At 42.6% G+C, this 25,541-nt stretch overlaps 1 protein-coding gene and 1 long non-coding RNA gene across 2 annotated transcripts; one reads left to right on the top strand and one right to left on the bottom strand.

Annotated features, from left to right (window-relative positions):
• Window positions 1-6,618: 6,618 nt before the first annotated feature.
• enc1 (ectodermal-neural cortex 1) lies at window positions 6,619-20,831 on the bottom strand. The gene is made up of 3 exons (XM_083983881.1): window positions 20,520-20,831; window positions 12,820-14,635; window positions 6,619-9,456 (listed from the first exon to the last, which is right to left on the bottom strand). The coding sequence occupies exon 2, from the start codon at window positions 14,627-14,629 to the stop codon at window positions 12,854-12,856; it is 1,776 nt and encodes a 591-aa protein (XP_083840007.1). The 5' UTR covers window positions 14,630-14,635; window positions 20,520-20,831; the 3' UTR covers window positions 6,619-9,456; window positions 12,820-12,853.
• A 2,990-nt stretch (window positions 20,832-23,821) lies between these two features.
• On the top strand, window positions 23,822-24,712 carry LOC310994563. Its single transcript, XR_014595791.1, has 3 exons — window positions 23,822-23,934; window positions 24,345-24,386; window positions 24,609-24,712. It is a non-coding gene; the product is annotated as an uncharacterized lncRNA (long non-coding RNA).
• The last annotated feature ends 829 nt before the right edge of the window (window positions 24,713-25,541 follow it).

Raw genomic sequence — 25,541 nt, 5'->3', positions numbered from 1 at the left:
TCATGGCTCATTCACATGAAAGAAAAAAAAAGGAGAAAAGGTGTTTGCGCTCTTGCTCACAATCCAAAAAACTCTCTTTCCAGGTGCGTAGGCCAACAAGCATTTAGGACAACAGGAGGAAAAAGCTTGCACACTGATCAAAAATGGGAATGTCCACCACAGAGATTGACGGATGCAGGAAAACATTTAATGGTCCATCAAAAACAACAAAAAAGTGAAACCATGGTGATAAAATAAAAACAAAGAAACAAAAGCGACTAAGACAATTTTTTTTATTTTTTAACTAAGACAAATTACATTCACATAAAAGAAAACACCTGACATCATAATAAACATAATAATAAAAGAGCTACATCATCACCTACCATACTTCAGTGTGGCACATTGGATTACTGTTATTGTCTTTCCCGCGGTCGTCACTTGTTGAAGACTCTGATTGCACACGCGTTTATCACGATCCAATTGACTTGAACGTTCAAGACAATTGGATGGTGTTTTTACAGGTGATTAACTTTTTTCATTTTTGTGTGAAGAAGATTTCAAACAATTTAGTAAAAAAAAAATGCTCCAAAATAGGATCTCCAACCCTACCTTTAAGAAGATAAAAATGTCAGAAATGTGAAGTGTGAAACTATCCCTTTAAGTTTGTTGGTGTTAAAAGTCTGTGGATCAGCCGAGTAGTAAGTAGTCAAGGTCAGTCACGTATGGCTTGCTCCCTCGTGTACCATTAATTATAGCACTTTCCTAAATGTCCTCATCTGATGGAAAATCACTTCAGGTGATGTTGAGGCAGTAAATTAGCTTTTGGGCCACAAAGCAACCCAATCAGCAGGGGTATCTCCTCTCAGATAGCTTCCAATTTTAAAGATGGGGTCAGCGGGATTATCCGGGGAAGAGGCTGGAGTAATGACACAAGTGAGAGACAAAGGCACAGGGTGGAGGGGGAAAAAAAGGAGGAAAGAAAATGAAAGGAGAAAGAAGAGAGGAGCCATTGTGCATCTGAGCAGACCTCCTCAGACTTAATTACCTCTCATTCATTTTCATTCAGCCCCTCTCACGATAACGCAAGGGGAAGGGGGCATGCTGTGGAGGATAAACAGAGGACTAATGAAGATGTGTTAGTCATGGAGAGGAGGGGGGAAAAAAATTAACTGGAGGAGGAAAAGAAAAACTAATTCAAAAACATTGAAAGATAGGATATAATAATAATTTGAGCAAAAGGGGAGACAAAGAAGTGAAAGGATTCCACCTTCCAGACCCGGTAAACATCTCGATCTGCTGCAGCCAGACATCCCGCTGCAGGTTAAAAGACGCTCCGATAAGCGGTGGAAAATGTTGTGTGATCTGTGAGCCTGGCATGGCCCCCTCTCTGTAGCAGTCTAGCAGATGCTATTTTGTCATCAGTATGTTATCTCCAGAGTCTGCCCTGCGGCCCTGATAAGCAGGGTCAGCCGCGGGGCTTTTGGAAATGAGAGTAAACTTTTCCTTACGCAGTAGCTACGCACGCATAGCAACACTTCAATATTTCCATATATCGCATCTGTAAACACAACAAGGGAACGACTGTGTGATGTTTAGAGAACATTTATTTTTTTATTTTTTAACCCTCCTGTTCCTGTTGTCCTCCTGGGTCAAATTGGCCCAATCGGTTCACTTCCTCCATCCTTCCTTCTTTCCTTCCTTTCCCTCTTCCTTCTTTCCACAACCTTCCTTCCTTCCCTTCGTCCTTACTTCTTCTTCCTTCCTCTTTTAATCCAGTTGACCTGGTCTGTTCCCTCCCTCCATCTTTCTTTCCTTCCCTTTTCCCTTCCTTACTTCTTCATTCCTTTTTGACCTAATTGACCCAATCTGTTCCCTCTCTCCCTCCATCTATCTTTCCTTCCTTTTTCCCTTCCTTCTTTCCTCCCATCGTTCCCTTTGTCCTTCCTTCCTTCTTTCCCTTCGTCCTTCCTTCCTTCTTTCCCTTCGTCCTTCCTTCCTTCTTTCTTTCTTTCCCTTCCTTCCTTCCTTCCTTCCTTCCTTCCTTCCCTTCATCCTTATTTCTTCATTCCTTTTTGACCTAATTGACCCAATCTATTCCCTCTCTCCCTCCATCTATCTTTCCTTCCTTTTTCCCTTCCTTCTTTCCTCCCATCGTTCTCTTGGTCCTTCCTTCCTTCTTTCCCTTCATCCTTCCTGCCTTCCTTCCTTCTTTCTTTCTCTTCGTCATTCCTTCCTTCCTTCCTTCCTTCCTTCCTTCCTTCTTTCTTTCTCTTCGTCATTCCTTCCTTCCTTCCTTCTATCCCTTTATCCTTCCTTCCAGTGGCGTGCACAGACTTTTTGAAGGGCAGGGGCGAAAAGGAAAAAAAGGGGCACCTAATAGCGCGTCCTCGCCACTGAAGAGGGCACTTTGGCACGCGTTTTGGCTTCCCTGAAGGCACTTTAACACGTGTTTTAGCTCCCAAGAGGCCACTTTAGCACATGTTTTGGCTCCTAGATGTGGCTCCTAGAGGGCACTTTCAGGGCTGCCAAGTTTCAGAAAATGACAAGAGTGAGACTGTAGCGACATGGTGCGTTTGGTCGGCGGCGAATTTTTTTTGGCCTTTTTTAACATCGATTTGGCCTGTTTTAATATCGATACCTTAAAACTAAAAAAACGTCGATTTGGCCTGTTTTAACACGTGTTTTGGCCCCCAAGAGGGCACTTTAGCACACGTTTTGGCTCCTAGAGAGCACTTTAGCACGCATTTTGGCTTCCAAGGGGGCGCTTTAACATGTGTTTTGGTTCCCAAGAGGGCACTTTAGCACACGTTTTAGCTCCTAGAGGGCACTTTAACACGTTTTGGCCCCCATGAGGACACTTGAGCACACGTTTTGGCTCCTAGAGGGCACTTTAGCACACGTTTTGGCCCCCATGAGGGCACTTGAGCACACGTTTTAGCTCCTAGAGGGCACTTTAACACATGTTTTGCCCCCCATGAGGACACTTTAGCACGTGTTTTGGCTTCCAAGAGGGCACTTTAACGCGCGTTTTGGCTCCCAGGGGGCACTTTAGCACGCGTTTTTCAACAATTGGGCCACGAGGGGGGGCGACCGCCCCCCCTGCCCCCCCCCCTGTGCACGCCACTGCTTCCTTCCTTCTTTCCTTTTGTCCTTCCTTCCGTCCTTCCTTCCTTCCTTCCTTCCTTCCTTCCTTCCTTCCTTCCTTCCTTCCTTTTATCCCTTTATCCTTCCTTCCTTTCTTCCTTCTATCCCTTCCTTCCTTCCTTCCTTCCTTCCTTCCTTCCTTCCTTCCTTCCTTCCTTCCTTCCTTCCTTCCTTCCTTCCTTCCTTCCTACCTTTCGTCCTTCCTTCCTTGACCCAGGAGGACAACAGGAGGGTTAAGTTATAAAAAAAAAAAAAAGTTAACTTTGAGCCATGAGAGGATCTTCACTTGAATTTCCATTTCTGGACGTCTGGCAGCGACACACCGGCCCCTGACTCAGTCCCTCTGCCCGAGGCGGCTCGGTCTTCAGCTGCCTGCCTGAATGCTGATGTAACTCAGAGGTCAGAGCGAGCACAACCCAGCGGACAGCTCTCTCATTTTGAAAACATCCCTAACATGATCACAGAGTCTGTTTGTGTGTGTGTGTGTGTGTGTGTGTGTGTGTGTGTGTGTGTGTGTGTGTGTGTGTGTGTGTGTGTGTGTGTGTGTGTGTGTGTGTGTGTGTGTGTGTGTGTGTGTGTGTGTGTGTGTCTGGAATGGTTTAAAGCAGCTCCACCCTACATGGTATGAATATTTTTCTGTGGGAGGTTTGAGAGACTTATTCATCTCTGTATCCACCTACCTGCCCCTCCACCCAGCTGATGAAACCCCAACCACCCCCAAACCCCCCCTCCCCTCCCCAAATCCTCGGGGAAAGGGTCGGCTTTGATCTGAATGTAATCCAGTGACAAAATATTTAATAAATACGTCATATCGAACACAAGTTGCTAAGTATCTCGAGGGCACATTGTTTGAAGTCATATTTTCCGAGTTCAGATAATGTTGCATTATGCACCTTTTTCATAGATTTGCATTTTTTTTTTTTTTTTTATGAACATGAATGTATTTTATTTATCAAAGACACAACTTGTCACCGAATCCTATGAATAAATCAAAAGAATTGATCCTTGGAACAAGAATCACCTGTGTATCATGCGAGTGCGAGCTGCATCACTGATGAAGAGAGAAACCTAAGTTTTTTTTAAAAAAATGAAAATGAAGTTGATAAAATCCATTAAAGTTGTAAAGCTCAAAGTAAAATCGACTCTTAAAGGAAAAAATAAATAAATTAGTTTGCCTCAGGGCTAAAATATATTCTGAATATGATCAGAATACATGTGAATGTGATCGCATTTGATGGCCAAACTCTCTCTGTCTGCTCTGTTCCAACTTTGTTCCTGTGCTTTTACAACTTTAACATCAAGGTCTCTGATTATTTTCTTTTGTGTCGTATTCTTCGGTGCCGTTGAGCTCCATTGTTGTAGAAAGAACTATAAATCTGTGGGACAAACTGTTGCACTGGGCGACCTTCATTACTGTGAACACACACATTGGTTTATTTTGACTCAATGTCACATATACTCTGTGTGTGTCTGCACATTTGAAATCATTGGGACAAATAGTGAATAGTTCTGATAATGATCCCTCAAATATTGTTCAAGCACTTGTGATAATTATATATTGGAGGCTTAATAGACATTTTACCGTTTAACAATAATTAACTTCTATGATTCAAAAAGGCCTCAGTGCCGTGCTGCAGTTAAACTCTTGGTCCAGGACATCATTTCTAAATTAAACCCAGACAGTTTGCAAGTTTGTCTGCAAAGTTTGAAAGCAGAAAACAAAGCGTTCACATCAGTTCTTATCAGCCAACAAGGAATACGTCGATACTGATGATGTGTCTGAGAAAGGTTCCTAATCATTTGTTGTGAAAGATCCACAACCTCAGGAGGAACCGGTGGGAACCAGTGGGCTGAGAGCCACAGACAGAGAAGAGAGGAAGTCATAAAGTATTGAGAGACAGACTGACACATTGTTGTCTTTGGTTTTGTCCATGGGAATTGTTGACAGTATGAATAACACCACACCTATCTTTCTGCGGGAAAATATTCATCCTTGCATCTTTTTTTTTTTTTTTTTCATGTTCCTTTTCTAAAATCTAGGTAGGATGTCTAACTGTGACTAGGCGTCTGCCGACTCTGACATGTTGGAGTGATGTGAGGATATGTGCAACTAATTTGCAGATAATTTTATTTGAAACCGTCTCTGTATGAGTTTGTGCGTGTGTGTATGTGTGTGTGCATGACGCAAGAAGCGAGCGTTGCCAGGCGACAATGACATGTAGGTACATTGTTTTTATCACGCTCGGCCACACATGCACAGACTGCCCACACAGAACCGTCGACGTGAGTCCGCTCAGCCAAGCTCTGCATAAGCTAACAGCACCCGGAGGATTCACAGTGTTGAAGGGTTGAGCCGTCCGTGCCGTGGTATGTTCAGGGACCGGGGTGCGGGGGCGTGGAGCCGTGGGAGGAGGAGGGGGGGATAAGACCCACTTCCTGGCGCACAGGAAATTCAACTTCCTGTCTTGATTAATGGGGGGGACTGTTGGATCACAAAGGGGGCACTGAGGGGCCTCCCACACACAGAGCTCCCATACTTCACCTTAGATGCTTTTTTTTTTTTTCTTTCCTGGTTCTCAGTCAGAGAGCGCCTGAGAAAAAAAACAACTCTGACTAAACTTATCTTGATGAGATTATTTCTCTTACATCTCAGCACATATTGCGACAGCCTGACGATTGCTTGTTTACTTACCCAAGCTCCCAGTAACCCCCCCCACACACACACACACACACACACCCCACACAGTGTATTTTGTTTGTGAATGCATGAGGGTCAGGATCCAGTAAAACTGGTGTTTCTCAACCATCGTCGTGTCCCCGGCCAGGAGTCGTGTCAGGGCGAAGAATGTAAACAGTGAACGGAGTCGGACTGCTCGGGAGCTGCAGGAATGCAAGTGGCTCACTAATGGGATGTTCGAATTGTTACAAACCAGGACACGTCAAGATGCAGGAGCGCTGCTAACACTAACACACCGCTGGCGGAGCTGCTGCTGCTTCGCAATGTATTTCACTGATAAAAGAAAAAAAAAAGTGTGAGTGGGGGTGTAGAAAGTGAGAGGGGAGGCAGGCCATGGAGGGAAGGAGGGAGGGAGGGAGGGAAGGAGGAGAATAGAGTGAGGTGCTTTTTAAGATTTCATGTTCTCCTCCAGCCCCCACAGTTTGCAGATAAAGGTTGCCGTTGCCAAGGTGACTTGACAGAGAAAGGGAAAGTATCTGGCTGTGTTTTGCCTGTTCCTTGTGCAGGAAGCTTAGAAGCCAGAGGCATAGATAAGATGATTTCAGTCCCTCCTCCACAGAACAAAAGCTGTACGCATGATATACTGCCTTAAATACCTCAGGACACTTTGGCTGCTGTATTCACTCCAAAGCTGCCTAAATATGTGAAACATGCAGTAATGAGAAAGCACCCTAACGCTGCTCTTCCCTCCTCAAAAATCTGCACCATTACACCGCCGACGTGAGACGGACAAAACACGAGGCAGTGCTACACAGTCAAGAGGAAAAAACTCTTATGTTTATTAGCCATGAATTTCACATTGTGAAAAAAATCACATGTACAAAATAATGCCATAAAAATAGAAATGAAACTCTTACATGACAAAAAATGAAATAAAATAAAAATAAAATAAAATAAAATAAAGAAACCGATGCACACTGACAGTGTTTTCTGTCTAATTTACATCATTATGTGAAGTGGGATACTGTGCTCCAATGTGAGCCAGCTGGATTTCCAGATAAAACAGAGAATAGCCGGAGAGCGCCAGAGAAGAAATGGGAAATGCCACTCAGCAATTAGGAGCAAATTGAAGGGGCATTCATTGCTCGCTGTTGTCAGGGAAACTTGTTTTCAATGGGGGGGAAGAAATGCTCTTATCTGATTGGCGGGGCCAGGGGAGGCTCTGTGTTCAGCGGCTGGAGGAGGTCGACCTTATGGAGCCACGAGGGTCTCCACAGATCGCCAATAAGAGGATGAACCTTTGGGCGGCTTAAGGAGCTGAGCACAGAGTTGTTTACCAATCGATTTCCAACAGATTTGGTTTGACGCATGGATCCACGAGGACGGACATTTGAAAATAAAAATATCTATATATATATACATACACACATTGCACCAAAACATTAGCTCTTACATTGAAATTCAATGAATCCATTAATATTCAATTGTAATACGTCAATGTTCAGGTCACGTCGACACACACGGACAAAAAAACACTGATTAGAGTTACCAAGGATTTCATATGCACGTGTTTAGGACATTCTCACTTTTTGTTCTTTGAGAACTTGCAGTGTTTTTTTTGTTTTTTGTTTTTTTATGTGCATCATTAACACTATGATGAAAAAAAGCACTGCGGTGTCTGCCCTTATCAATGCACAGCTTACTGGATTCAACTCTTTCTTAATGGTGAAGAGGACTGTGAATTAACACCACCCCCCAAAATGAGCCAAGTGAGCACATGCGACAGTCATCCAGCTGTCCCAAGGACAAGGACAGCTGCACAAGACCATCACATTCTTAACCATGTCAGGGTTACTGTGTGACGTCCCTGGTAGTTGGGTACTGGGTCGCTTCCAGCAGCCTCAATCTGTTTTATGGGTCTTATCTTCTTGTTTTTGTCGGTTAAGTTTGAGCCACAACGGGCCAATTTAAGGCAGGTTTGGACTCAGGTTAGAGCGTAAAGTGAATATACCAGAAGTAAAATGATTATTTATGTCTTACAACCCCATTCAGTCTCATTTTGGGCAGCGACCCTGTGGCCTAAACTTTTGCTTTTACGTCATCAGTAATCGGAGCCATGCTTCCTCTTCCACCCGCACTCTGACATAACCGAAAACCCTGGGAGAGTTGCACCTCTGTCTCTTTGAAAAAAAAGAACAAGTTCCTCCTGGGAAAAGAGTGAACTGTGCAAAATGCAGCCCAACTGAGATCAAATAAAAACACAACACCTGGCCATGCATGACATAACCCAAACATACATTCACATACGAATGCAGGCAGAGAGGAAATAAATAGGATTAAACATATTAACATAACAGAGTAATCATTGTCATATAAATTAAGACTACATTGCAGCAAGTTTTTAAAAAGAAAACTGATTAATTCTCAGTTTAGGTTAAGGTGACAAGATTTCTGTGACCACAGAGAAGAGTTCATGCCAGTTTTACTGAATCACTATGAGTGGACATGCTCTACAAAGGCTTTATCTATGACTCAGCAAGCAAGCCGCCGCTTTAATCAGAATAACAGAAGCACAGCCGGTTCTTTTACAGCATTAAGTGAACAGCTGAATATGACAGTATCTTTTCTGAAGCGCTGCTGAATCTAAACGCTGAATGCCGTCCCTGTGTACGGTGCGGGTTCGTTAACCGACACCCAGCGGGGCGTTAATGCGTAGCTGCAAAACAGCAAACATGTAAGGTCGTGACCCCTTCCCTCCATCCTGAGGCACCTCCACATCCCCCGCTTCCCCCCTCCCCACTTAAGGGCCACACCACGCACACACGCACAGATCCCCCTCCATCCTCCTCAACCTCAGCTGGTGTTAGTCATCAACACCTCGTGGCTCAGCATTGACAGCAAACTGCCAAAGCCTTCATGAGAGGAACACTCAAAGGCTTGTCTCTGCGTCTGAGCTGTTAGAAGCACGTCTTTTGAAAGAGGAAAAGAAAGAGAAAAAAAAGAAGATATAAGGGGTCAAACAAAAGAGCTTATTAGAGGATAGAAGGGGGAGATTTGCTCCTTCATTGTGCCTTTTATAAATCTGCTGTATTCAGTCAAGCTGAGTTGCTTTGTCTTCTGCAGCACACCAATCATTGCATTCTCCCTCCCTCCATCTCAATAGGACATTCATCATGCTATACTGTACATTGCAGTCTCTGTGAAAAGAGTGAATTCGTTTGCTTCTTCTTTTTTTTTTGTATCTTAGAGAAAAAAACATCAATACAGATCCTCACAAGCCTGCCATGACTAAATGGGGAAAAATGCAGGTTGTGTAACATTTCTGCAGTCCTCATATGGCAGCAGGAAAGCCTGATATGCTAGATGTCGACGAGCGGGAGCAGCAGCAGCAGCAGTTTGTTTGGTTTGCTTGCGTGAGTTACTGCACTGTAGTATGTCTCAGCTTCCTTCTCAGAAACGAGAGATGACATCATTCCGGTAAGAGCGTCCGGCCAGTCACGTCTCTGGTTCTTCTGCATCCTCGCAACATCAAGATGAATGTGGGTGTCTGTACATCACTGCTCAATGTCTCTCTCTCTTTTTTTCTTTTCTTTTTTTTTTTTTTAGAGCCTCTTCACAGTTAGGGTCCAGTGGATGATGCAAAATAGGGAAATCTGAGGAAGAGAGAAGAATGATATGTTAGACAGGATAATATGACGTGTGAAAATGCCTGAAAGGTAACTTTTTCGATTATTCCCAGTACAGAAAGTCAGGGATGTACCAAGGGTGGATGAAATAAAAGTAACACCAGTAAAACTCAATGCAATCCGACATAATAGCTGTCGATTCAACGCCTTTCAGAACCTCTTATTTGTATTGGAAAGCTTTTTATTCACTTCTTATGTGATATAATACAACATCAACACAAACCGCAGGCTCCAAAATCACCATAGAAATGAGACAAGTACTTCTCGACACGGTCTCAGCAAGAGTTTAAGACCAGAAGCGTTGCGATATTGTGTTTTATTTCAGAGCTACAACGTTACATTACATTAGATTTTACAGGTATTGCTGTATATCCGGCTAGACTAATAGATTCGGTAAATCCACCTACTCTGTTTCCATCCTCAGTACAGTCTGGCATTCGTCCAGCGTCTTATCTCCCCCTCAGCCTACTACACTTTTCACATTTAAGTGCATTTTACTCACAGAATTTCACTCTGACCTTTCCATTTTTAAAAGTGTTTATTTAATATGTACTTATCTGTACACCACAGATGGTTACAGGCTTGGCAGCTCTCTGTGTGTATAATATGAATGTAATATCATCAGCTATCTCTGTCTGGAGCTGGGTCTCTCACTTGCTGCTGGTGCTGGAGGACATACATGTGATGATGACAGAAAAAATAAACCCTGAGGAGAACTTTCTACCCTGCAGCAAATTGTATGGAAGAGAAATGTCACGTTGATGCTGAGGCTTTGATCCTAACTTTAAAGGTTGCAATCATCATTTCTTGTAAATTTACTTTGAAAGGTAGCCTATATATTTAAAAAAACAAACAAACAAAAAAACACTGTCACTTGTGCATTTAAACTACATCCCGATACCACGCTCATCATATCTGTTTGCTAAATAAGAAGCCAGAGCGAGGAAACAGTTAACTCAAATTAGCTTAATTTAGCTTAGCCTGCTTAGCACTAAATACTAGGAAAACAACTAAGGCTAACCCCTAACCCAAATCCACCCACCAGTAAGCTACCTCTACATTTTATCACATTATATTGTATTTGTTAGTTTGTTTGAACCATAAAAAAGTGTAAAAATGACACACTATGTGCTTTCACAGGTTGTATAAGTGCCAGACTATTTCACGGCCAGGAGCAGCTACTTCCTGGAGTCTAAAGCGAGGCTAACCTGGCTATGCTGGTTGTTTCTTCACTGACAGTGGTGCATTTATACTACATCCTCTCAAATTAAATAACATTAAGTGTTTTAAAGATTTGGGAAGTATGTTTGCTTTGAGTAGATTATACAACTGTCATGTCTATATGCTAATTATGAAGCCATAGTCGGGAGACAGAATCTTAAAGTAGCTTAGTTTGCTTAGCGCTTAGTAATGGGGAAACAGGGGGACAGCTAACGCTAATCCCTAACCAAAATCCACCAACCACCACTTCCAAAGCTCACTTTTTAAGACATTATATCCTGTTTGTTTGTGTAAAAAAAAAAAAAAAAAGTGCTTACTGAGGCTGAGACTGTTATGTGCCAGACTATTTCCTGGAGTGTAGCCTATTAGCTAAAATGAAGTGAACAATGTATGTTTATATGTGATTCACCTCTCTTATGATAGTTTAAGATCACCAACCACTTTCCTACATTATCAACAACAATAAAATCAGTGTGTTTCGTAAGTCAGTAGGACCATTTGCCTGACTAAAAGCTTTCCAACACAAAAAATTTAAAAAGGAGGAAGTGAGAATTGTTCCTCTGGGAAATACTGAGAGCTATCTTTTTTTTTTTTTTCCTTCACAGCCACAGTCTCCTTCTGTGAGGTCTACCATACTTCCTTTCCCTTTCATTCCTTAACAGTCAGCCCTCTTTTCCATTCCTCCACATTTTGTCTTCACGGCGTGCAATGAGGAGACTGTCAGTTGCCATGACAGGCAGGCACGCTCACACTCACACTCACACACACACATACAAGAAAAAACAAATTCTGTATTAAATTAGTGGCAGGATTATATCCTTCACTGAGCACTGTGTGGACTGGCTTAGAGGTGGTTCAAACCTTCAGTCACATCTCTCTCCCTTTCAGAGATGAGTCAGTGAAAAGAAAGGGAATAATAAGTCTTCAAAAATATTTCACCCTGTAGAGAGGAGGAACATCACTGTGTCGGAGCGGAGCGGTGAAGCTGCTCTGAGCTGCTTCCTAGTATTATTAAACAGGAGAGACTGTGTTCTGCTGGACAGCTGGGGAGTCTCACTACTTTTTCCCTTTGCTTTCCCGGGAGCTGCCAACCATTTCAACAAATGGGCCTACAGCAAAGATAGAGAAGCATCACATCATGCATGGGTATGTGCAAGGGGAGAGGGGAGGGGGATATGGGGGGATCGGTGTAGGGGTGTAGGGTGCAGGGGTTTGTGTGATGTGATGTGACCGGGACCCCGCAGTCTGCAGCACGCAGAAAGATCAGGTTTGCCAGCTGACTACACATGCTCCACAAACGTCCGGCCTGTTTATCGTCAGAGCAGGAGAGCTGGGTTAGAACGAGGCCAAGAAGACGTCGTAGATGGAGCCAGAGGAGATAGTGGAGGGAGATCCTCACTTCCCTCTCCCCCCCTTCTGCCACTTCCTTCAGTCACCTCGACTTGTAATTGATAATGAATGGTTTCCGACACCGCGTGAGTCGCTGGCTGCCTCCCTCCCTCTCGCTTTCGACGTAAAGACCATATCCTCAACAAAAGGAAGGCGACTGAGAGTGGATTAGCCTCGCCAGGGTGTTGTAGCCTGCTGGTGAGTGGCTTGTCTAATTGGCAGACCCCCTTTTCCCTCTTAGAGAGATTTCCCCCACAGGAGCAATAAAAGTATCCTATTCTCTTTCAATTACCCTCTCTGTCCTTCGGCCCATCCCCACAGCCACATAACTCACTTAACCAACGCACACAAGCCCCTATCAATCCCCCAAACGGTCCAGCCTCCCTCCCTTCCTAGATTCTTCCTCCCCCTCTTCTCCTATCACTATTGCTTCGAAAATCCGAAAGCCTGAGGACTAAAATCAACACAGTAGAGTGAAAGATGTTGTCTTTTATATTCCACAGACACATATTCCTCCCTTTTCAAAACCTGGCGTCTACATTAAAACACAATTCAGGTACTCAGGTGTAGCCTCAAGCGGCCTCAAACAGGGATGAGGAGCAGGTCTTTCTGTCTCCACATACCCACATTTTATTTTAAAACTTGCAATCTTCAGCTCCTACCTATAAGGATTTCAACTAAAATTTTCAGTAGTAGGACTTCACAAGGCATCAAACTCACCTGATGAAAACGGTGTAAGCAGAGGGTCTCGGGCTCAAGCAGGCAGATGTTTCCAGGTGCTGACGAAAGCAGTGGGAATGAGCGAGTACGGCACAGTAGTGATGCTGTTCCAGGCGTCCAACGTGGGGTCGTAGCAGTCCAGAGTTTTACACCTCTGTGTGCCAAAGTACCCGCCCACCACGTACAGTTTGTTCCCCGATGCTACAGCCTGGCAGCTCATCCGCTTGGCTGTCACATCGCCCACTTTAGTCCACTGGTAGGTCTCGCTGCTAAACTTATACGCCGAGCACGCTGAGAACTCTGTATCCCCGCCCATGACAAAGATCTGGTTCCCGAGCACGGCAGCAGCTGTGTAGCGCCACGGTTGCGGGCAAGATGCGGGCACCGTCCATCGATTCTCCTGCGGATCGTAGCACTGCACCTTGGGCAGCTTGTCGTGGGTGACGCTGGTTCCTCCGAAGGCGAAGAGCTTGAGCTTGACGCTGACCACCGCGGCGTTGCTGACACCCTCTCTCAAAGGAGCCACCATGGTCCACTTGTTCGCCACCGGGTCAAACTGCTCCACCTGTTTGAGCGACACCGACGGAGAAGCCGGGAGGCAGCCGGTCGCTGCGGTGTGACCTCCCACCACGTAGAGGCAGTGCTTCAGCTCCGCGGAACCGTGGCCAAACCTGGCGATGAGCATGGGAGCTGCTTTGGACCATTCCTCGTGGACGGTGTCGTAAACCCACACATCTTTGGACACGCCGTTCTCGGAGCCTCTCCCTCCAGTGATGTACACCTTGCAGCCGATGGCGCAGGCGCTGAACTCCTTCCTGGGGCTGGGGATGTCTGCCTTGGGGATGATTTCTTTGGCCTTCTGGTCCACCAGATACAACTTGTCGCACATGAATGTCTGCCCTCCCAGAAGAAACAGGGCGTGGCTGGTTTTTCTAGGTCGAGCGCACGGGCTGTTGACAACGCCATCATTTTGGAGGATTTTCAGCTTGCAGCGGATGGCTTCGTCCACCAGTTCCTTGCTCTTGGCCTGGTCGTTGATCAGCTCCTCTGTTGAGACGTTCTCCATCAGAAAGATGGCGGGCAGCAGGGCGAGGCGGACCGTTCTCAGGAGCTCTGGGAGGTGGCAGTGCCTCCTCTCCAGGTCGTAGTTGATCCAGTTCAGGGCAGCTTCGTACACCAGTCTCTCATCCTCTGTCTCTAGCTCCTCGTGTGATAAAAGCTGGACCACCATGTCTTTGGGCAGTTGGAGGAAGTCCTCTGTCTTGCAAATGGCAGGGAAGTTGCTGAGGCACATGCCCCAGGAGAGCTCTGACAGTTTGGTGCACTGGTGGGCGTCAGACAGCAACAACATGCCAAGACAGTTAGAGGGGTGAAGGTTTCTCTCTAGGAATTCAGCGCAGGCGTCGCGAATGTCCTGAAACTCCAACATGTCCCCCGCCTCCAGCAGCGACTCTGCGTTCTCCTCGTTGATGACCACGCGTGACGAATATGCGTAATCCAGCAGGAGCTCTAAAACCTCGGGGTGGATGGAGTCGTGGAAGTCGACCTCGCTGGCCTGGCTCTCCCTCAGCCCTCCGCTGAACATGGCCTCGAAGTAGCGGCTGCAGGCGGCCAGCACGGCGCGGTGGCAGGGGAAGGAGCGGCTCCCAGCGTGAAGCAGGACATCCGTAAAGAGCCTTTGCTGCCGCAGTGAGTTGAGGTGCATGAGGACACTGTCGGCGTAGGAGGACTTGTGGAACAGGTAGATGTTCATAGAGCCAGTGCTGGCTCTAGATTTCCGGTTCTCATGGACGCACACGGACATTTTCATTGAATCCTGAAAGACAAAAGACAAAAAAATATATCTCTTTAGTGCAATGATTGATTTCAGTCAGTTATTATATCTGCTTGTAAGAGTTAAGCAGCACGATAGGATGAGAAAAAAAGCTCTCAGTCATAACAAACTGTAGGAGTTTGTTGTTGTCGAGAGACAGCTGAAGGAAAGAAATTAGGTCATTATAGTGTTTAAGACTTTATTATTCGATCTCCATCTGAATTCACACCTCCAGTCTCCTCCTCCACCATTGATCTGTCCAAGTATTTTTTCTGCCACAGATAAACAGTGTTCTTTCTATTATCCATTTCAAGTGTATGTGGCTTTGCACAAACAATATTAAGAAAACAACATCCATTCTAGTATGTTTTTCGACAATATTAAAGCCCCCCCGATTCCTGAGGGAAGAATGTGTTTTATCCATTGTATTTGAGATAATAAAGTGCAATGTATGCAGCTTTTGATATCTGTTAAAGAAAGAATGTGTAGGTGTTTTTTCTTTTCCTATTCTTTTGCATAATCTTTTTTATTTATCTTCTAACACATTCAGTGATGTAGCAGATGTAGGAATTTTCCATCCTTTTTCATCCAATGTCCACTAATTTGAAAGTCAGATGCAAAGCACACGAGACACATGAGATGTTAGCATTCATGCAAAAGTGGTGTGTAATTACCGTGAATCAGACTAAATTATGTTGTTTATCAGACAGACTGGATTGTTTGTCTTTAGGATGAATCATAAAAAAAGCAGTGTTTGCTGTGGGACTAACTCGCCTTATTGAATTGCATCCTCAGCTGCAACTATTGCACATTTGTTCTGTAGTGATGTCACTGCAAAAACATTACATTGTTTAGCCCTCATATCCAAAATATGATTAATGGGTGCATCTTTACAGAGAGTATGGCAGACAGTCCTTCCTAAAGATAGAAAGATGTACTAGTGGCATATGTAAAGAAATGGCGATCAGTTGTTTTCTCTTTAAACAGCAAGTGGCTTTTCTACTTTCAAATCTGTGTAGTATTAACTCCTCTCCAGTAGAGATGCCATTGTTTATAAGTAAAAAAGAAAAGAAAAAAAAAAGGAACAGACAAACTATTTTAAGGCTCAGAAATGAACAGAATTTACAGTACTACTCAAAAGAAAGTCACCGCTCCCATCCTCACTGTCCTTCCCCTGTCCTTGCCCGCAGCTCACTTTCATTCCACCCAATTTCAAGACATGTCAAGTGCCTCCAGCACTCTATTTCCAGAGGAACTGAGTCCCCGTCTGACCCAGTAAATGCACAGCTGACAGATTCTTCAACCAGACATTTCAAGTTCTCCGCCTGCCTCGGGGTCTATTTTGAGGGGCAATAATTTGAGGTGTGAGAGAAGATGGATTGATCTTTACAGTAAAAACTTTCGCACTTGACTGTACTACCACAGAATCTGTGTTTTGGATCGAAAACAGGCTTGAGGTTGTTGTGGCATGTTTGTAGTTTCCTTTTAATTCTGCCGGGTGCTATAGATTCTGATGATGACTTTTCAAGGCAAAGGTGTTTTCGAAGTAGAAAAACATTCATAAAAATTTTTTCAAAACACTCCTGCAGGAAAATATACTCCCTCCACTGCCCATCTATCTGCTCAGTACATCACAAACACAGTGGAAAATAAACAAGTTTATGGCTTCGAGGGCAAAACATTGTGTTTATGTTTGTAGAGTTTTATTTTGGAACAATTATGAGTGTTTTTTTCCCCCATGCTTGCTTGCCTCTATTGTAATCCACTGTGTGATAGACTGGGGTCAAGCTGACCTGACTCGCCTCCGTCACCGACATTGTTTCTCAGTTGGCGAGAAAATGTTTTACAAACCTCCAGGTGGTGAGGTTTTGATACTTGAAAAGATTGATTTTCACTTCAAGGCTGTGCGAGTTCAGAAGTTCCCAGGTGTCATAAATGATTCCTGTGCAACGCAGGCAGCTGCACAGAGGAAAGGACACTTTCCATTTTCTTCAGGTTGCATCATCTGCCCCAAAAATCCTCACAATGCCGCCTCATGAATACACAATCTAGCTCGAACCCTGCAGGCTCAAATGAAAGTCCAATGGGGCTTCATGGTGAGCGGTGTCACTCACACCGCTGGCTTCAGCAGAACTGTATTGTTACTTGTCATAAATACCAGGAACATGGTTAAATTCCAGTTAAACTAAACCCCAGGCACCCTGGTTTGGCGGCTGTGGTGCTGCTGCCAGTGGGGGAGAGAGAGACACACACACACACAAAAACCTGCAGCGTGTGTGTTGTTAACACACAATGCATTCAAGCCACTTGCATAGCGTTTTAAAACTGGAGCAAAGGCTGTGCGGCAGAGTGGAGCGAGGTGTGAAATACAGCAGGAATGCGAGATAACGTGGTGTAATTTTATGTGAACTACAGAGATAAGAAACGTACTGGTGTGGCTGCTTCATAGAAAAAACAGTGTCCATTTGTTTTCACGTTATATGTGCATGTGAGCTGATATGTCTTAAAGGAACAGTCTGTGTTTATTCACCTCTTCGCCCCTGTATTAGATGAGAAGATTGATAACATACTTATACTACACAGCAGCTGCTTCACTTAACTTATGGCTTCATATATACAGTAGCGGCATTCCAGGTCATATATATGAAGTCGTATTTCACAATAATAACAAGAGGAGGAATCTTATTTATCACAACTTGATGAAATGCAAACCCCAACCGCGACTTTGGTTCAGCAGGATTTATTGCATTCCAGCACTGACAGAACTGGCAACCCGTCATCTTCAGGCCTCTGGCTCAGTCAGCTATATGTAGACTCTCCCTGCCTGTTCACTCTCACCTGCACGTCACCTCCCCCACAAACACACGCACACACACAGACATACACACGCAGAATAATGATACTGCAGCTTGTGTGTTATCTAATTAAAAGTTGTAAGTGAACTGATTTGAATAAGTGGCCTTAATAAATCAGACTCCTAACCTGAGAGGTTTTCCATATGCTAATGATTAACATGAGGAAAACCTAAATGTGACCTTCATGTCTGAGATACACTGGCTGACATTCAGATAAACACTTAACACTGGCATTTCAAATCATGATTTTCTTCTCAGTAATAGCACTAAAAGACAACAACAACCTCCGATCGATCGCTGTTGTTTCAGTGCAGGTGATCTAACTCCCAAAGTGTAATCAGTTTCCTCCCAGAAATGAATCAAGGAGCCACAGTATTATCTCATCTTGATAATGGCACAACACGGCCCTGCTCTCAGAAACACTAATATTTTGATCTGCTGTCCAAATAAGAGTTTGATCCAAATCTTTCCTCAACCATCAACAGTTTCTATTCATCTATTCAATCATTTGATTTTATAATAACCTTTAATTTTTTACTTTGATTGCCTCGTCGTAGCCTAAATGATGATTGCATTTCTGTTTTATTCTGCTGCCCAGCAGCACAACCTTAAGTTCTGCATTTTTACCAAACAATAAGCCGAAGTTTTCCACAGTTTAACAAACTCTCCCACATGCAGTGAGTGCAGGAGAGCTGCAGAGAGAGAGAGGAGCACTAAAACAGATATTTCCCCTATTTGCATCTTAAAGGATAAAGCCTGGATTACCAAGCAGCAGTAGCCTGCAGCTCCTGAAAACCCTTTGTTCATACATTTGTAATTTAAATGGGATTTTTCCTTTGTTATAAATTTGCTTGTCCCCAACATTTGTCCAGCGAGGATGTTGAGTGTCAAAATTCATATAGTCTAAGAAAAAAAAAGTGACTTCAGAGTAAATTGATTCTGGGAGATTTTGTGTTTAAGCAGCATTTTAGACAATAAACTACCTGTAATGTTGCTTCTACATAAATCAGGTCACTCGAACCACTAAACCCAGTGTGTTACTTTAATCTGGTTATTCAGAGTCAACAGATTAAAGTGAAAAAAAAACAACATCCTCAGTGCAACAAGTTGCCGTGAAGCTCCTGGCAACAGTTCGACAGACATAAACATCTCATATTTCAAAATTTGTGAAGATTATAAATAATTACTTTATAATTGGACTAATAACTTCCGCTCTAACCGAAAAGCCACGTCTTGAAGAGGAAAGTAAAAACTTAAATGTTGGCTTCTTCACCTTGATTTGGAGTCAGGGATGAACAATTTCCAAGAAGAAGAAAAAAACATCATTAAAGTGAATTTGCATGTTAATTTACATAATTTGTTTGTTTTATTTGCTGCCTTCTTTCATGAGCAGCTGAGTGAAAAGTTTTTGCAAACCAGAATTCAACTGATTACCAATTGTGATAGTGTGACTTGTTTTTCTTTTTGGCGTAATCACATTTCCTCATTCTTTCTCACGGGTGTATGCGTTCCACATTAACCTCCACTGTTCGACAGTTATAATCAAGAGTGCTCGTACGTGTTGTTTAAGGCTAATGACGGCTGTTTGCATATTCATGTGCATGAAAATGTCAAATAAAATTAGGCCAAGTCTCTAATTACAGCACAGAAAAGTAATCACCAAACATGTTTGTTAGTGTTTCAGTGATTTTTCCTAGGAAAAGATGCTGCATCTGAAGATTTTTTGGACTCTTTGTTGGAAAAAAAAACAAGGACATATCATTGTTTTTGACTGTAACTGATTACTCTATTGATCAAAAAATAACTATCAGATTAGTTCCAGCCCCAAAGCAAACCACTGGTCTCGATAATAATCAACCACCGGAGCTCATGCTATTGTAATTTGTCCTTGGTCTGTGATTGATCTCACCACAGCCTATTTTCTGTAACAGTAACAGTCGGTACATTCACACCAACGTGCCCCCGAGAGGAGGGAAAAGATGCCAGCAGTGTGAGTGTTTGTGTAGTGCATAGTGTGTGTGGCTGGATGAGGATCAGGATCTGGATGTGGATGGCTGTGTGAGAGTTTGTCATCCTCATCCCCCCCTCACAAAGAGCAGATCCGAGGGTACACAACCGGAAAGCACACATCCACACACACACACACACACACACACACACACACACACACACTCAGAGAGAGAGAGAGGGAGAGAGAACATGGTTAAAAGCACATGCACGCAGCCTCTGGACTCTATCTGAGGCCTGGCTGGCTGCAGTCTGTTTAAAATCATTGCCAGGTGTTCACAGTCAACCATGGACTCAGGAAGGAGGGATGGGAGGGAGAGACTTCAAAAGTAAACACCAGGCTTATATGAGCCAAGTATACACATCTGCCACTTGGAGGAAAAAAAAGAAAGAAACAAGATGCAAAAAAAGAAGAAAGAAAGAAACAAAAAAAAAACCCACACAACAACAACAAGAAGGCAGAGCAGCAGCTATTGATCTGCACGTCTGCATCAATCTCCATCGGAATCAAACCGAATCAGATTTATGGTCTCACACACCATCTGTCCACACACATCCACCGCGAGGTTAACTGCATTTAATCCAAAAAGCCTCTCCCACTGAACAACAACAGATAAAGCTTATCCAATTATAGCCACATAAGGAAGAAGCATGCCTGTCACACCTGATGTCGCCTTTTTTTAAAAGCGTGTGAAACATCCCGAGCATGCACGAGTATATGCAGGAAGAAGCAGCAGCAGCACAAAGGAGGAGAGAGATAAGAGATCTGAGGGTAGTGGTGGTTTTAATGAGATAATAAAGACACATTATAGTAATCAACGTGCTGTTTTAAATGACACCAACAAATCGCTATCAGCTACTGTCAGCAACAATCTTTTGTCCATTAGCCGGATTTCTTTCTGTTGCGCGCTCGTTCTCTCTTCTCCATCATCAGGTGAAGAGGAGGAGAAGCAGCAGCTCTTTACATTACTACAACAACAACAACAACATGTGAATAAGGAGGAGCAATTATGGTTTAAATGTACCTCTTTGGGTGAAAGCAGGAGTTCAACTGTGTCCGCAGTCTCCCTGGAACATGCCACTTCTGACAGAGCCACGATGCACGCCTTGCGCTCAGGGGAGTGTGGTAACTCCGTGGTGGTTATCTCCGAAATGCTGCCGTGGAGAGCACACTACTATCTTCCGCAGATTCCAGATGTTGTAGTGTTTTTTTTTCTTTAGGGCAGCTCTGTATAAAAAAACAAAACAAAACAGACTGGGGCTTTGGTATCGGGGATGAGCTCAAGGTGTTTGGAGGGTTTTTTTCCTCCTCCTCCAGCGCCGCGGCTTCGCTCCGGTGTGACTGACTGTCCTCCTCCTGCGCTCCCAGTCCTCTTTCTTTCTTTCTCTCGTTCAAATCAATGGGTGTGTTTACTGTGGGAAGGGGGAGGACCGTCACCTCGTGCAGGAAATGAAGTGTGTGGTTGGTGGTGGTGGTGGTGGTGATGGAGGGGAGCAACCCCCCAAACACACAATTTGATGTGGATTCCTTTCAGGTTGAAGTACTTTAAAGACTTAAGTTAAGATGAAAAACCATTTATGACTATATAGTGCACTGAGGGTGGTATGAAAAAGTTCAATACCGACGTGAAATTCAGCTTGAATTAATAAAAGTATAGAATTAAGTGCAACAAAAGTGCCAAAAGTAAAAGTGGCCAATAGTTACAACTGTCCCTGTTAAATATATGTGACCTACTACTGTATATGAGGCTGATTGTTTAAGAGGCTTTTGGATCAAGTCTGTTATTGTGATTAAGAAACACTGGTTTTATCTCAAATAATCCAACAATGTATTTTATAAACTTATCCTATTATTGTTAGAAATACTCAAGTGAAGTACAAACACATCAAAATGATACTCCATAAACCTAAGATTTAGATTGCACATGGCTTTTATTCATTTAAAATCCAGCGAGTAATGAACCTCTGATACATTTCACTGCTATAAAAAGTAAAGGAGTATTTTATAGCCTATGTCACTGTCACTGTAATATTTTACTTCAGTAAATGATCTGACTTCTCCCTCCAGCATTGTTCTCTATAGGACCTGCATGTGACTGTGGAGAAAAAAAAGGAAGATAAAAAGCTGAACTTCATTGTATAGAATCACGTGTATAGGTGTTATGTCTAGATTTCCCCGTGTGAATAGCTCTGTGGTAAATCTATGGGTGCCTTTATGGGTTGGCCACACCTCGATTGTTATTGTGATAGTATATGATGATGACACACATATGAGACAAACCACTGCCAGATATAAAACTTTCTATACAGACTTTAGAGCAACACATGACAGAGCCATTGCTGCTGCTCAGGAGCTGCTGATGATGTTGTTGTTTCCTATACTTTTGTGGTAAAAAAAAAAAGAAAAAAAAGATACAAACTATGGTGCATATATTTCAAAACAAGGTAGGAAGGTAAAGGAAATGCCATAATGTCTGACTGAGTCACCGCAAACCCACCACTAAAGGCTCCAGCCGCATTATAAGTCCTATAGGATTATAAAGACATTATGGTTTTGGGCCGGGGGAGCTGGGAATGGGAAGTCCAATTTTATCCCTGGACATCTTTTGTGAGTCACATCTGTGGTCCTTTGCCAAGAGTACTTTTGGCTGTGAGTAAAGCCTTCAGTGGACCCTCGAGGCTATAATGTCATTACTTTGTTTGTTTTTATGTGCGGTGAACTTGTGTTGTGGTGATTACGTCCTCGCGTCCGGTTTGTTTTCCCATCAACTCTTCTTATGAAGATGCAGTCACACAATTACTGTAGCTGCACATTAACAACAATTCAGCGCAGTATTTCTCAGAGAGGGGGAATTTAATTATGAAGAAACGCTCATTATGGCTGCAAGTGCTTCATTTATGTGACACTAGAGACACCTAGTGGGAAAAATACACACTGGCATTTACTTCCTTGTTGCTGGAGGTTTTAACTTACCTCATTGTTTCTGATGTTTTACCCCTTCAGCAACAAACAGCATGTTCAATACCCTCCAGTGGCCTTTGAACTCACCTTTTCTCCTCTAATGGTTGTGTTTGAGTTGGTCTGAGTTTGTTTCGGTTGCACAAACTTAACAAGTTAAAAGGAAAATACTTTTGTTTAGTCTCTGGTGATGACTAAGGGATTAAGAGTGACACAAAACTTGTTGGATTAGTTGATTGCAGCACAACCTTTCCAGGGAATGAGGATAACGCAAATGTGGTGGCGTCAGTGATGATAATAATAACATGATAATTTAACAGTTAGTCAGCGTATAAACATGTAAGACTAAACAGGTGTCATCTGTCATGCTTTTAGTACTTCTACTTTCTTTTACCCTTTGTCTTGTGCAAGAATTTATCCCTCAACCTTCACACAGGCCCCATATGTTTTTACTTGAACACTTGATGACTGTCGCCTTATTAGGATTATGGTATTAAAGTTGTACTTTGATTAAATGTCTTTTGAGGAGTCCAGTCATTGAACTTATTGGTTCCCAAATGTAATGTAATGCTTTGTATGTGACACGAGAGACACCTAGTGGACAAAACAATGCTGTTCACTTATTAAGAGTGTTAGTATGGACAAAGCCAAACTATATAGAGTACCATAAAGAAAACAAAGATGTTAAAAGAAAAAAAATGAAGGCTTTACAAGTTTTTTTGTTTGTTTTATTTTTTTTTACTGAAGCCCAACCAACTATTGCTATTTTGCTATTTTATTATGTATAGTTTGTTCTTTATATTCTTATACTATATGTTGTTATCGTCACTGTATCGTCACTGTGTGTCTGTGTAATGCTGCTGCTGCACTGTAATTTCCCAGCTTGGGATCAATAAAGTCTATCTAACCTGCCTATCTATCTATCTATCTATCTATCTATCTATCTATCTATCTATCTATCTATCTATCTATCTATCTATCTATCTATCTATCTATCTATCTATCTATCTATCTATCTATCTATACTTAATTAGATGCGTTTTATAAAGTACAGTAAACAATTTGTCTTAAGAATAACAGACCAATGACTGACCAATAATAAATCTGCCACATGAACAGTGGCAACAACAAAATATTGAAAACTCAAGTCCCACCTTTGCAAATATAATATTGGACCTATGCTCATTTCAAACTTAAAACTAACAATTAATTTCACTTGACTTGAAATCAAAACATTATTTGTCTACTAATATGCCAAACTTATTTCACACTCCAGCCCTCTAGGTGGCAGCAATACACGTCAGTACTGGAAGTCAATGGTGTCATAGAAGAAGGAGAAGGAGAAGAGAAGGAGGAGGAAGAAGAAGACGAAGAAGTTGTTTCTAGGTGGAGGCAGCAGGATTTGGGCGCAGGGTAGTTCTTGCAATAACGTCGTGTGAAGTTGTGCCATCGACACGTGTGCAGATTTGTACAATAATTAGGTAAGTGTGCTGTAAATTAACCTTTTATTACTGTTTTTACTGGCTGTGACTCGCTGTGTAGAAGATAAGTTGCTTAATGTGAGCTAATAACCTCCACCTGAAGACCACGTGGTGGAGAAAAGACAGCGTGCTCAAATGGACTGGTCAAGACATGGGGGAAAAAAACTCCTGTTAAAACTGTGAACATGAAAATCCCTCGCATATTGACTAGTTTTAATAATCAGTAGATAAAGATTCAATGTTTATTCTGACAGCTGAATACTACCTCTTCAATCTGTCATGATTTTGTGTTGGATTAGTTCAGTGTTGTAGCCTAATCTGTGGTGTTTAATTTCATAAATGCACAACTTGCATGTAATGATATTGGTACAAACATGTATAATAAATATGTATAAATTTTGTTTTTGCAGGTCAGCTGAAGAAAAGTTGTTCCTGTGGACTAGTTCTTGCAGGTGTGTATTATTGCAGTTCTCTGTATATGATAGGATAGGTTAATGGCCATCCCAATGATTATACCAATCACTACCCATCTGACCCATACATACATATGTCTGGGGGAGATTATACATGAATTTCTGAATGAGGGTTTTGGCTTTTCTTCTTCCTAATGATGTTAAAGTGCAGAACAGATGTGAATGTGAATTTTAATCTGTGGTATCTGCTTGTTTTTTCAGGCTTGACCTCCTGGAGTAAATGCAGAGCTTCGGTTTTACATGTCATCCATCATGCCCTGGAGGCCCTACAACACAATATTAGGCAGGTGATCATAATGTTGGGGCTCATCAGTATATTGAGTGTTTCACTGGTTTGTCTTTGTTTTTATTCTAAGTTTTCCAAATAAATAATTAAATTGTAAAGAAAAGTTTCAGTGTTTTGGTTTTTTCAATGGTGTGGTGTCTGTGGGGGGGGGGGTTTGATAAATACAAGATTCAGGAACTTGAGCTTTTATACACTCCAGTACATTTCAGAGGGAGACATTTTCACATTCACTTTTTGACACAGCTTTGACATTTTTTTATTTTTTTATTATTTTTTTTAGATTAATGCAAAAATATATCTAATCTTTAAATGATGCAGTGCAGTAGGCTATTATAGACAAATCTGCATCCTTAAAGCTTCAACAAATAGCAAATCTAACTGTATCGTAACCAACAAAAATATGTCATATTCTCAAGGACCTCAAATGAAAGAGCAGCAACAACAAAGTAACAGAAAATAAAATATCGATATGCTCAACGTACATCAGGACTGTGTTGTGTCTCTTTTTCATAAGATTGAGGGCTGTTATGAAATCTGTTATGAAACATGTAAGAACAGCCTGCTGTTAGCAGAGTTGGCTGAAACAATATGTAAAATCCCTGGGCAGTATATGGCACATATTCAAATCTAATCAAATCACTTATCATTATGCAGTTTGGAAACAAAAACAGCACAACAAAATTTACTTGTGCAACCTCTATGAAAAAAGAGCAGCCTCCAAACATACCTACATACACGGACACACTAATAAGAGCCCTACTGTCATCGTTATCGACAACATTCATACACTCACAAACAATAAATAAGTATTACCCTATATTAGTAGTAGTATAAGTATACGGTAGTTG

The sequence above is a fragment of the Trachurus trachurus genome (genome assembly GCF_905171665.1).
Source record: "Trachurus trachurus genome assembly, chromosome: 12".
In the NCBI taxonomy this organism is placed as follows: Eukaryota; Metazoa; Chordata; class Actinopteri; order Carangiformes; family Carangidae; genus Trachurus; species Trachurus trachurus.
The sequence above is the reverse complement of the archived record's forward strand: the minus strand, read 5'-3'. Positions and strand labels throughout refer to the sequence as shown.